This window comes from Ascaphus truei, chromosome 3 (genome assembly GCF_040206685.1).
Source record: "Ascaphus truei isolate aAscTru1 chromosome 3, aAscTru1.hap1, whole genome shotgun sequence".
NCBI lineage: Eukaryota > Metazoa > Chordata > Amphibia > Anura > Ascaphidae > Ascaphus > Ascaphus truei.
In genome coordinates this window covers 85,617,271-85,631,465 of record NC_134485.1, presented here as the reverse complement: position 1 = coordinate 85,631,465, position 14,195 = coordinate 85,617,271, and the positions used below count along the sequence as shown (strand labels likewise).

The 14,195-nt window shown below is 43.7% G+C and overlaps 1 protein-coding gene across 1 annotated transcript in view; it reads left to right on the top strand.

Annotated features, from left to right (window-relative positions):
• Positions 1 to 1,267: 1,267 nt before the first annotated feature.
• BAZ1B (bromodomain adjacent to zinc finger domain 1B) overlaps positions 1,268 to 14,195 on the top strand; it is a 52,044-nt gene continuing 39,116 nt past the window's right edge. Inside the window, exon 1 of the mRNA XM_075594475.1 lies at positions 1,268 to 1,717. Coding sequence (XP_075450590.1) covers positions 1,599 to 1,717 — 119 coding nt within the window. The 5' untranslated portion in view covers positions 1,268 to 1,598. The remainder of the gene's footprint in view (positions 1,718 to 14,195) is intronic.

Genomic DNA, 14,195 nt, shown 5'->3' with positions numbered 1-14,195 from the left:
GAACACCCTATACTGTACAGACCAAACAGCATGGATAGGCTAGAAGGAGATTCAAAGTATGGCCTCCACGGTAACACTAACCCTCTGTGCAGAAGGTGCAGTGGTAAGTAAACAGTTCAGCTTTAAGCTCCTTAATGGATAATGTCAGTCTAGTACCATAAAGTAAACACAGCCAAGGTGCCTCATAGAATGAAAAATGCAAAACAAAATCATTTGTCTCTTCAAAATTCTGCACTATGGCCGGCCTGATAGAAGTGCTTTATGTTGTTCGCGCCGTCGCGCACACAAACGCAGCCTAAGGCAACAGGGCGTTCAGGAGGTGTCTCCAAGGGGTTCGCCCCCCCCAAAAACAGACAAGGATGGGTCCCAGGCAGTATAGGGGGTTCCTGACCCTGTGTGGGGACGGCATACGTAGTCTGTCATATACAGCAGGACCTTCCAAAATGGCTCCCCACCACACTTTGCATCCACAGAAGCAAGGCATTGTGGTGAGCGGCTTTGGAAGCTTGCGCAGTAATTGGCGTCTGCACATGCTGAGGTGCAGTTTGGGGCCTTATTACGAGTATGTTCCCCCAATGAGCTCAGGACACTATACTGCCTGGGATCAGTCACACAGTCAGGGTAGAAATAGTCTGATGTATAAGCAATATGATGTATTAATTAGGGTTGGCAGGACAAATGTTTTCTAGCAGGGAGTGCACAATGTAAAACAGGTTGGAAACCACTGGTCTAAGGTAGTAAAGAACACTTCAGCGGTGAAGGGGTTAAAAAAAACAACCTCCTCTCCCCCCCCCTGCCTCTCAGGCTGCGTCACTCCTCCAGACAATGTGCGCGTGCTTTTATTGTTCTTGACAGTTGGGCCCGCGCGACCCCCTTTCTGATGTCTGGGCGGGGCCAGCGCGCGGAAAAGAGTAGAGACAAAGCGCCCGATGCCCGGATGTCGTCGCTGTCAGATTACACTCCTCCCTCCACATGCCACACGTGCGTGTCCCTTCTATTGGCCGTGTCACCTTCTCTGCACCGCTAGGTGTTACAATAAAGTTCAACGAATTGAAAAAAAAAAAATCGATATTAATGACATCGCCCCCTGCTTCAACAAGCGCCACTTCCCTGCTGCGCGCGCTGCAACCAAGCTATTTTACGCTAGGACAAAAAAAAAAAAAAAAGAAGGCGGGGCCGAGGTGCCGGCACAGCCAATAGCAGGAGAGCAAAAAGCGAGGCGCCCGTTTCGTCGCGGCCAATCGGAATACAGCGCCGGCCGGTGGTGGGCGTTGCCAGACTGTCAGCGCGCGGCAAGGTACTGGAGTGGGGGGGTAGTATCTGAGCGACGCGGAGGCGGGAGGAAGTATCCGAGGGAGGAGGCAGCCGGCGGCGGAGGGGAATCTCCCGCCATTTTTCAATCCCTTTTTTGTTTTTTTGTGTATGTGTGGGTATCCAAGGCGCCGCGGTGTGGCGGGAAACCGGCGGATTGTGGAGTGAAGGGCAGCAGCATCCTCTGGCAGCAGCAGGGCCGAGCCCGGCACAGGACGCGCGCTGCCTGCGGACACACGCAGCATCCGCCCCCTCCTCCCTCCCTGCCTGTCAGGCCCGGGCCCGGGATGGCGCCGCTGCTGGGCCGGAAACCTTTCCCGCTGGTGAAGCCGCTGAGCGAGCCGCCCGCGCCCGGAGAGGACCAGTATGTGGTGGAACACACCCAGGAGGCCTTCCGCAGCCGGGAGTATCCTTACTACAGGGGCAACCCTTCTGTTATGGACATGGTTATACTAATCTGTACAGGGGGAGGGCCAGTGCTACAGTACAGGGGACCAATAGTACAATATAGGGGAAGGGGGACCAATAGTGCAATACAGGGGACCAATAGTGTGATACAGGGGAAGTGGGACCAATAGTGTAATGCGGGGGAAAGGAAAACATTAATGTAATACGGGGCAGGGGGGGGGGGCATTGGTGTAATACAGGGCAAGGGGTGCCATTTGGTATAATACAGTGGGGACATTATATTCCCATTATATAAAGTGGGATGGTGGGGAACATTGGTACATGAGAATTAGTATAATAGTACAGGGGAAACGTTGTGTGTGAGCAGTATACTATATTTTATAATACAAGGGAAGGGGAGCATTAACATTATACAACAATACGGGGGAAGGGAAACATATTAACATTATACAATAATACAGGGGGAGGGGAAACATAATAACATTATACAATAATACAGGCGAAGGGAAACATATTAACATTATACAATAATACAGGGGAAGGGGAAACATAATAACATGCAATAATACAGGGGAAGGGGAAACATATTAACATTATGCACTAATACAGGGGAAGGGGAAACATATTAACATTATACACTAATACAGGGGAAGGGGAAACATATTAACATTATGCACTAATACAGGGGAAGGGGAAACATATTAACATTACGCAATAATTCAGGGGAAGTGGGACATTGGTATATGTACATTAATTTAGCATTAGTATAATCTTAATAGTGGTGGAAGTGCTGGTAACATCTCCACTGCCAGTAATGCATTGTGGGGGAAAGGAGAAGTGGGAATTTATCACTGTTATTATTTCGGATATTCATGTTGCTGCCAGAGCAGTTGGCAACACATTGTGGTGGAAGGGAAAACCTGTGACCATATCATTCTATAATTAACGCTGTTGGGAAGTACCATTAACCCCTTCACTGCCAGTGGGGGCAGCAACATAGGAGCATTATCTGGCGATGAGAACAACTGATCCCCAGTATTATCCTGATGAATACGTTGTGCCCGTGTGTTAATGGGGTCAGGCTGCAAAGAAGGGATATGCACCCTTTTTTATTCTGTTGTAAAATGAGAAGCGTGGCTGTGTTTGGCTGCCGGAGAGAGGGATCCTGACTTAAACAAGGCAGCACGTAGCTGTTTACATACTTATGTAGTGGATGTCCCTTGAATCTCTGAGTCCAACTATGTTTAAGAATGTGTTGATGCAGACAAGCATTATACTGATGGTAGTAGAAACCTTGTAACCCTGCACACACACTTTGGTGTTGCAAAGAAATCTGCAAGACGCTGGGTTACTCTATATTTTATGAGACCAAAGTTTTTTGCTTCTGTGGCACCGGTTTCAGAATAGATACAGATATGTATCTTCTTATTGCTTCCTGTATCTCTTTGTACTTAAGCAGAAAGTCGGTTAGGCTGCAGAGTTGCATAACATTGATTCACGTTGAATACATACCACCAGTGTTCGACAAACGTATACATTTGCACGCCCCGGGCGAGTGGATTTAACATCGTGGCGAGCTCCTATTAGCCCAAGCAGCACACGTGTGGTACTGGGTGGCGAGTAGATTTTTTTGGTGATTTGTCGACCACTGCATACCACCATTCTTTTATAGTAGCACTATGCTTCAATTGTACTTATCATATATTGGATGGATAGTAATATTGATCTGTATTGTAATCTTGATTGTCAGATTACGGGACATTATCTTCTACATAGTAAAGTGTGAATATTCTTTAACCAGACATTAAAAAACTTATGGTGGGTAAAAAAAAAAAGTGGCAAACCCTCCCACGGACAGTGTACAGTAAATAAAAATACCACGTGGGGTTGCATTTGCATGTCTGACAGGTCTACAACCCTCTTTCCCCATTATCTCTTAGTATACAATGCTTCCACTGCTGCCAGGGATTCTGGGTAATGACTTGTAAATGAGTACTGTTTGTCACGCTTTATTTCATATCCATTTTAACATGGACCCCTATAAACTTATGCCTGCTGTATTAGGCCGCGTTTTATAGTTGCTGCGCGCACGTGATGTCACGTGCGCCTGTCGCTTGCGCGGTTTGTGTACATAGTATTTGCGCTGCGGGGAGCCGTGGCCGTGACATCACGTGAGAGGTTCGCCTTCATTGGCTGAACCGCGCGCGAGTGCCCTGGCCGTCGTGCGACAAACTAAAAATTGTTTGGCTGCCAGAGAGTCGGTCGTGCGCTCTATGGCTTGCCTCAGCGAGGTACGGCACAATGTCGCGCATGCAGCCACTATAATCGCGGCCTTACACAGCTTCTACAGGTTTAAGCTTAATGGGCCATGTTAAAATGGATAAGAACTAAAGAGTGACACACTACTCATTTGCAAGTCATTACCCAGAATCCCTGGCTGCCGTGGAAGCAGTTTGCAAAGCAATACGAGGGTAAAAGGGTTGCAGAACTGTCTGAGACATGCATTGGTATTTTCATTTGCAGAATATTGTTTGAAATTGTTTTACTATTCTCCCTGTAAATGGTGCGTGCAATGTCCCCACAATTTTGAGGGAGGTGCCACCCTGTACACATCTGGTGGGAGGTATTGTTACGATACTGTGGGTGGATGACGTTTTGGTGCCGTTTCTTTTTTCATGTTTTGCTACGTAATCTTGTTAAATATCGTGGTGTTACCCCTTGTCCTGACGGAGGTGCCCCAGCAGAGCCGAAACATTAATCTCACTAAAATGCTCTCACTAGAGTAGCCCATAGTAGTTGTTTTTTCCACATATTTAAATTACCTGAAGAAAAAAAATTAAAGTGGATTGTGGAAAATAGAAATGAGTACTCTTCGTTTGTAACGTCATATGATTGGTAAAATATAGTTTATTTGTAATGCAACACTTTACACATTACACTGTAAGATGGAAGCCCTACACATAATGTATGTTCGTAGTGTAGCAATGCCATATAACAGAGTACAGTACCACTATACCATTGTTTACACACCTGCTCTTGGATTGGGTCCCTCCCTTCTGCTCTTGTAGCATGACCTAAGCATAAATGCTTTTGAAAATGGTGTACTGAGAGCTTTGTGTGTTTCTATTTCACCTCCTTCTCCTGGAAAGTTACTGAGATTGTAATCTTGTTTGCAAATACCATGTGGTAGCAAAGGGGTTAACAGGCGTAGTCACTTTAAAACGATACTGTCTTATACTATACATTTACAGTGGCACGGGAACCTTATTTGGTTTTGTTGGATTCTGATTCAATCGATTGTAGGCTCTCCCAAGCAGACAACTAAAGTGGAGGTCGTTGGAGTTCAACAGGTTCTCTTTCCTCTGTTGCTTTGCAGCGTTGTGGGGGGAGAGCCTGTTTCCTGTGGGTTTATCCTTTCAAGAGGTATCCTAGTCCCGGGTTTATAAACTGGGTTAATGATGTGCCATTTAAAGCAAAGGGAAGCATCCAACAAAAGGGGCCCGTGGGATCATGAAGGCTCGTCTCCCATTAATTTTCCTTTATTTAGTTTGATCAGTGGCCCCTTTGAATTCGTTTCAGAAACTGTGTTTTTCAGTTACTTGTGACTCCTCCCCATCCCCCTTTTCTTTTTTTTTTTACTCCTTTTACAAAATGCTTGCTGGTTAGTCAGTATGTGGCTTCCTCATGGTCACCCGCACATGTTTGGCATCTGCTGGGTTGACTGGTGTTGGTTTTATTACTAAAGGACAAAGGATCTAGTTTAAAATACCGCTTGCTGTTTAACTTTTTGATACCTAGACTCCATGAGCCTTTCCTTCGTTTGATCACATTATGCTCCTAAAGTGAAGACCCTTACAGTATCTTTAGTGAGGCAGTTCAACCCACACGTTCAATTTTGTAAAACCAATTAAATGTTGAGGCGTATGTATGTTTATCTTTATATAGCGCCCAGAGCTGTACTTGGCACTTTACAACAGACGGTACAGGGAATTTTAATACCTTAAGTGCAGCAAACCAGATCAGATCATAGGAAATCCCTGCCCAGAGAGTTTACAGTCTAATATAAAAATAACTTGTCTAAACTTCAGTAAACTTTTTTTTTTTTTTTTTTTTCCTTTGTTACTTGAAACATTGAAATTGGGGGCAGGGCCCAAACTACCAGTGATTTTATAATAATTATTATTAAAAACGAATACAATGTTCATATTTATAAGTGCAATTTTGCTGTGCGTTTGGAAGTCTGCCCTTTAAAAAAAAAAAAAAAAAAAAATCCTTTACTAGTGTCATACATACATGGTGCTGGTTTAATGGCAACACCATTCCAGCAGAAGCTCTGAAACACATTGCATATTTGCTATTCTTACTCGGCTATCCAACAAATGTCCCGAAGGCCTCGACTGTCCTGACTGATACAAGCGCAGCTCATGCGCCCTGTAATGATGGGGCTTGTATGCTAATTAGGGTGCTATGTTGAGTCACTTCAGGGATGATTAAACTATGTTGCCAGTTGCGCAAAATTGCATTGTTTTGGAGTTGGCACAGGTGTGGTTGGTGATTTTTCTGGAGGTAACTTACCGTCTACATTTCTGAACGCTTTACAAGTCAAGGGTAAAAATAAATAAGTAGAATCCTTATCTTGGCCTCCTGAGTCCAGCTTGGTCCGTGCGGCTTCTGCAAGATCCTACTGTTATATGTAGTCCCTTCGTTAGGGTGGAGGCCGAACATGTTGTGTTGCTTGGTCTTTGGATTTATGTGAATCATCACAAGAAGAGGTGTTAGGATGGCGTGACAAGTGCGTTAGCGCAGTGAATGTCCCCTGCCTGTCATGCATGTTACAGGTCAGGGCGGAGCAGTTATGTAAGTGACATGTTATACAGAGAAACAGTGCTGTGTCACTAGCTGAAGTGGCTTGTACAAACCTCAAATTATTACAGCTCTGCCTGGTTTTATATACCTTTTTTAAGTCTCCCTCTTAAATCAGCCACATCATGCCTTTATCAGGGAAAGCCACGGGCGGTTCAGTAGACATTTATAATATCATGACACAAGAAAATTAGTTTTCAAAATCAACTCTTCAAACATCGTAGCACACAGTCTTCAGCAGACGGAGTGGAGCAGTGCAGAAGACCATGTTTCTGGTCTGTAGCGCTCTTTCATCATGTCACAGTGATGCATGGAAGTCACCCCTGGCCATTACATTGGTATTCTAATACGCCATCCCTGTATTTCACCCTTTATTGCCAGAATAACCAGCAAAGCCATGCTGACCTGCCTTCTCCTGGCAGTGAACTGGTTAATATTGATACATTTTTTTGCAGGCATGAGTCCCAGCCCTGTAGGTCTTACACGTCTAATTTTAGTGCCTGGGACACAGAAAAATAGCGACTTGCCCAAGATGACAGAGCCGACACTGGGATTGGAATCTCGTTACTATGTTTTAAAGACCGTTTCATTGCCACTGCGCTGTTCCTTCATCAGTCCCACAATTTTGTATGTTGTAAATAATGTATTGTAATTGGTTTCCATCAACACTTGTAATCACGCTCAATACCCCCCACCCCCCCGCCTTCCCCCCCCCCCCCCTCCAAGAGATTCATGTTTTAAGGATATCCCAGCTTCAGCACAGGTGGCTCCAGGTTTAACCTCTAATTTAAGATACAAAAAGCCTCTGCACACTCACACAGGTCGATGTAAAGCTATGGGACAGTGTGCTCAAAGTTACAGGCCTACCTCATAAAGGCTATCCAGACCGAGGAAGAGCCAGGTAGCACACCAAAGAATGCTTATGATCATGAAAATGACATTCATAAGGAGCCCTTCTTCTTTTTTTTTTTTTTTTTTTTTTTTTTTAAATCTGAATTTCTTTTGTGTGCCATCTTCTTTATCATTTTGTAGACTCTGGCTAGGAAGCAAAGCTATGAAACATTCTTAAGAAATGTGGTCTATTTGTGCATAGGCATTGGGGCTACAAGAGATTTGGATACATGTGTATAGCTGGTAAAATCAAAAAATAGTATCTGAAACGGTGTCTCCACACTTTCTATTCTTGCTGCCACACGATTGTCTTCCTGACCGTAAATGGTGTATTTTAGCTCCTTAATGCTGGTCAAAAAAAATTTAGTTTGTCCATCGAACGGGTGTCTCAAATAGAAAATGTTTTGGTTCTCTGCGCCACCAAATATCATCACACAACAATCTAAGCCATTAGTGGGAATTATTCAGTAAATGGCTGTAAACGAGCACTAACAATTAGTTATTCATGCACAACTACAGGAAAATTAGCCTCTAGTTCAGGGGGGCTCCTCAACGAGTTCTCCAAAGGGGCCAGATCATAATGTTTAAAAATGTCCAATTATATTTACCAGATATTTACATGACCCTAATTTACAAGCACGTGTGTGAAATTGCACTTTGCTCCTGTTAATATCATACTGGTTGCTTGGACAGCTGAATCTAGAGGCCACGTTGGGGCCTTTTGCGGGCTGCGTTTGGCCGCTAGCTGCCAGTTGAGCCTCGCTCGAGTTTAGAGTGGCAATGGTGTTTCTCATTTTGTTGCCTTCTCCTGTAGTGTGGTCAGTGCCTGAGCTGCTGTGTCCACAAATAGCTTTGTCACTCGTATCTTAAGATACACAGAACACACACCTTGGTTACCGGTCTAAATATAATGAACGGATTGCTTTAAACCTTGCAGTGTTTTAGTCTCTAGCACAGAGGAAATGCTAGCACTTCCTGGATTGAAATGTTGTGCGGCTTGCATCCTATTTTTACAATATGTAATTACAATATTGCAAATAATGAACATGTATAAGTCGGACCATTTTTATTTATAGATCCTGGTGTATAATGACTTTTTAAACGGATAGCTGAGTGAAGTAGTGTTTAAGTAGTCATGTACTACATGGAATATTGTTAGTTTGAGGTTCCCTGCTCCAGTCCTCAAGGATCATTACTAGTGCAGGTTTGAAGTATACCCCTGCTTGAGCACAGGTGGTTCAGCCAAAATGATTAGGCCACCTGCGCTAATAAGGATAGCCTTAACACCTGCGCGGTTAGTGGTCCTTGAAGGCAGAAGTTGGGAACCTCTATTTATTTAACCACTCCTCCAATAAGGTATTTTTTTTTTTTTTTAATTGTTTCCACCGAGCATTTGGAGAAGTTTGTGCCCTAGCGAGGCCACATGTTGTGCTAAGAACCTAGTTGTAATGTTCAATTGATTTGCAGGACCTTAAGATTGAACTTTGTTAAACTTCTTTCGCCATGTGATTTATTTTTTGTTTTTTTTTGTGTGTGCCCCAATAATGAGCTTTTAGAACCCCTTTTTCAAGACCCCATCCATACCAGACTTGGCATGACATAGGTAGGGTTTGACATATGTGAATGAATCTAGATTGTGTGCAGATTATGCGGTTATTTCTAAAACAGTCTGTCTTGGGATTCCCGAAGAGAGGTTTAAAAGCCACTGCGTTAATGCAGCCCGGTAAACCCTTTTGAAGGGCAGGGCTTTATTCTTGTAAGCATTAGTATATTTCAGGGCATTTTACATGCAAGTTTTTTTTTGTCTTTAGGTTGCCACTGCATTGTTTGAAACTAGTATTCAAAGATCTGTTGGCTCAGCTTAATAACAGTGTGAATACAGAAACAATATGGCGGGTCAGAAGCCTAATGTTACATTATTCTCTCTGCAGGAGCTGACGTTTCTGCACATGAAGCAGTTGTCTCAAGTGATTGGCTAATGCGGGGGGGGGGGGGGGGGAGGGGCAACTCCAGGCTTATGGGGCCAGCAACAATTCAGGTTTTCAGGATATCCTTGTTTCAGCACAGGTGGCAGTGTCAATGACTGAGCCACCTGTGCTGAAGCAGGGATATCCTGAAAACCTGACCTGTTGGTGGCCCTTGAGGACTGGCGTTGGCCGCCCCTGAGCTAATGGGTTTGAAGAACTGTAATTTGTTTGGTGAATCCCAACAAAATCCTTGAAGACATAAGTGAGGTCTTCAGTCCAGATACTGTACATGTTTTTTTTTACTACCTTTTTTGAAAGCAGCACCTCTAAGAAACAGAGAAAGCAATGTGGGGTGATAGGAAATCTTGGCACTAGTAAATACTTGACAGTTAGGGATGGTTGGCTGGATGCTTATTTCTGTTAAATTTTGAGAAGTAGCCATTTTCTTTCAAAGAATTGTCTTCAAAGTGTTTATATAAAGAAAGGGAAAAAAAGGGGGGGGGGAGAGAAGCTTTAAACTGCCTTTTTATCACCCAAAATATTTGCCATGTTAAGTGCAGGATTTTGCTCTTTCTGCAAATATAATCTGTTCTCTTGCAAATTTAAATAGAAAGCTCAACATGGCAACATATTTTTAAAGTGGATAGTTTTTGGCTGTTTAGAGCCACTGTTGTTTGTTTTATAAGTTCACAATCTGTTCAAGTTTAGTTGAAACACCTAACGATTCAGCACAACTGTAGAGATGAGATCATGTAATAATATACAGTAGATTATGCTCGGTGGTGTTGAAAAGCAGTTCAGCAAATAAAAATATCACTTGTGAGCACATTCACATGTCTTTGCCACGTCTCCAACCCTGCTTTTTCACCATTCGCTCCTAACCCATTGGCTGGTAGAGGTTGGCTATGCATTATTCTGCTTCATTGTATGTAGCGGTTTAGATACATTTAACACTCCTAGTGGAATGGGAAAATAAAGTCATATTATAGGAGGGAAACCACTTCTTGGACAGTAAGTGGGCAGCACCCATAAACCTCCAAGCAGCATAATATGGGCATCTTTTGTATGTGACTTGGATTTGGATTGTGCCAACATGTATGCAGCACTTGACAGAATTACAATACAGGGAACACAGTACAGACAATGGGGATGAGAGCAGCAAGTAAAATCACAGCACGAGGCAAAGGGAGCCCCTGCCTATAACCTACGATCTAAGTTTCTACAGGTGAGCTGGGGCTGTGAGCAGCACAGGGCGGCTTTACATTCCAATCTTTACTAGGCCGTAGACCACTGTAACATAAAGGGATGGAGTCACATTACAGGCCTGGGCTGGAACAAAAGGCGAAGCGTGTGCTTGTGTGGCAGCCGTGCAGAGCACCGCTGCACTGCGACGCATGAGTCCAGATGCCACTGGAAGGATCGACTCAGTCCCCGCACCAAATGTGCTCAAGGCCAGAAACCCTGCCATGGGGCACCCTCCTGCTTATGTCTATTGCAGTGTTTCGCAACCATTTTGCAAGTCACATTTCATATTTGCTGTCAAGTGTGAAACCAGATGCACCCAAAAAATGCTGTGTATGGTTTTTATTTCCATCAGCATTTTTATTTTAGGCATTACGTTTAAACCATTTTTTTCCCATTATGGAGATAAAGGGAGATTTATTTGTTCTTAAACCCTTTCTCATTCCAAATAAAAAAGTAAACAAAATGACAAGCGGGTATCGGTGGAGTTATGCAGCTTTGGTAAGCGTCCCAATATAGAGCAGAAAAAGGTTCATTACGTGATATCAAAACGGGGCATCAGCTGTTACACTTTGTTTTAAGGTAGATATTGAAGGTTTCTTCCCATGCAAAAACATTTTTATGCCGTATGTAAAATAAATGATCTAGATCGCTTCATACTCCTGCCCTCCCCAACCGGTCTGCGTGAGGCTGCGCTTATAGTGCCGGCGACAGTAACTTGGCATCAAAACATATGCATTGCCGCCGTTGCGTGCGCTAATAGTAAGCGCAGCGCGATGGCTTGGTCGCGATCGCTGGAAGTCATCTCAATTTGATTTTTCCAGCAACTGTAGCCTGGTGTCGCCGGCACTATAAGCGTAGCCTAAGGAAGTTGAAACGTAACTTTTGCTGGCAGCGTAACGCACAGACCCCATACTAGCGATCCACTGTGCACCCTGTGTGGTCTCTGTCCCACAGTCATCAGTTTTCTGTGGTCTGCGAGAAGTCTCTTGCTTGTTTAACCCTTCATTTCCAGGGAGCGATCACCTCACTGGTCATTTTCTTAAATAGCAGCAAGCATGTACAGAAAAGTATTAGGTGCAGGGTGATGCTGATAACGGTCCTTAGATGAGCGTATGACAGTAAAGACTGGGATAATGGGGTCTTGTGAAAGCATAGCACGTGTACCAGAGGTTGTAAAGAAGAGTGGAAGACTAGAGGCGTTGCCGGTGTCTTCCAGGCTGCAGGATGTTGGCTCATTATAAATAAATTATAATGTGGCTAATAGATTTATAATGACCAGTGTTGGCCACCTTGTCAGCACTGTGGCATCTGTGTGGCCTTTTCTGACTGAAGTGTCTGCCATATGTGTGAGTTAGAAAGGCAGACGGGGGAGGTACAGTCACTGACTTGGTGCATGCTGAACCTGCTCCATTTCTCCCAGTCTGCTCTGTTACTATGGATACCAGGGCCTCTTTCCTCTGCTGCCTGAATGTTTTCAGCATAGCTCATGATGGGAGAGAGGCTGCTTGATGCACGTGGGCCGGGGGAGGGGGGGGGGGGGGGACTTGGGTTACATAACGGTTTACGTGACAACCCAAGATGTGCGCTCATGTTGGGCAGGGACGGGAGTATGACATTGCTAGGGTAACCGTTTTGCTGCTGGATGGGCTAATGTGGTACATGATGTATCCATGATGTGAATTTTCCAACACACTCCAGTGCAGGTCATTTTCCAAAGGAGCCAGATCATGTTATATTATGCACGATCTGATCATTTGTATTCAAGCTACAGTCAACCAGACCGAACTAATGAGTGATCTGATTATTAAGATCATACCGGTTTGTTAATGACTTGATGACAAGTAGGAGTCCATTTTTTTTTTTAAAGTTTATTGTTTCATTTAGCATCGGGACCCTCCAGGTGAAGATAACCCCCTCCAAACTACCCAGCACCCCAAACCTGCCAAATATTTATGCTATTAATGCAGATTTATAAGAAACAGACTCGAGGCAAATCTTGGATTTTACAGAAACTCCCATGACCAATACCTTATGGTCGCGGTCTCCCTTTTGCGTTGGACAGCGCGCTGGTATCGTGGCTGTCACTCACCGCCGGAGCTTTGTATCTAGCGCCCCACAATACCTTGCCCTTAAAGGCACAAAACAGCGATGAGATGAGTGGATTTTTCAAGCCCTGTCTATATCTTCTAAAAGATTCTTGATAGAACGAAGACGTCAAATTTTTGCATTAAGAGTTTTTTTTCTCCCCTTTAGTGTCGTCTTTGTTCTATTGTTATATCTCCATACACTTCTTAGAATAGAAATTCTCCTTCAACATTTTTATAAGTGTTTTCTACGCAGTAAATATAATCTTGCACAACCTCTGCATTGAGGTTTATAAATGACCTCCCCAAAGTGGCAACATGGTAGGTCACTGTTCTATTTTTTTTATATATTTTTTTTGTGTTTATAACCGTAACATAAGAAATGAAAGAGTTGTTAATGTGTGTGGTGTATTTTGCCGTTTGTTAATGCACAGTAATGATGGCAGACGTGTGCATGTACAGCAGGGCACTTCAGCTCGCAGCTCCCGGGAACGCCTTTGGACTGTCTGCATTTGCTAACTTCACTGCAGTTGCTCAGGCTGTGACGTGCAATTTTTCAAACTGCATATCCGTATAAAGCTTATGTAATAAACCATATGGTACAGATGTTATGGAATGATGCTGCCAAAAGCATGATATTGTGATAAGAACAAAGCGCAAAAAATACAAATCTACCGTAGTGCTAATAATGCTAAATAAGAGTAATAATGACGAGAAAGTCCAATACTGCCGGGTGAAACTTGCTGCTCTCCAGAATCGGTCTCCCAATCCGTCCAAGTGAAAAGATGGCTAAATAGCAGAGGCGCAAAGTTCATCCACAACAGATCTTAAATCATATGAAGGATCCAAAAAAAGCACGGAGTCGGCTTTGCAAAGATAGCAGGAAGCCGCAGTTGCCACACGACTCAAATAGGTAATGTAGGCAATCATGTGATTACCTGCTGGAGTAGTGTGGCAACTGCTGCTTCCTGCTATCTTTGCAAAGCCGACTTTTTTTGGATCCTTCATATGATTTAAGATCTGTTGTGGATGATTGTGTACCTCTGTTACTGTATTTAGTCATCTTTACAAAAAGTATAGCAAGTATTTTTAGATATATAAAATTGTGTTGCGGTACACTTCTTGTGTGTGTGTGTGTGTGTGTGTGTGTGTGTGTGTGTGTGTGTGTGTGTGTGTGTGTGTGTGTGTGTGTGTGTATCCCAGCGCTTGCTTCTCCACCGAGCCACTAACAAATGGGAAAATAAATATTCACAATGAAAACTAAATCTGTAAAACAAAGGAGACTTTTGGTTACATAATTTGATCAAATAATGATAAGCCTGCTAACCACACCAAGGTAAGTCTCAGTATATATGGGACCTGCTACTGAGACTTACCTTGGTGTGGTTAGCAGGCTTATCATTATTTGATCAAATTATGTAACCAA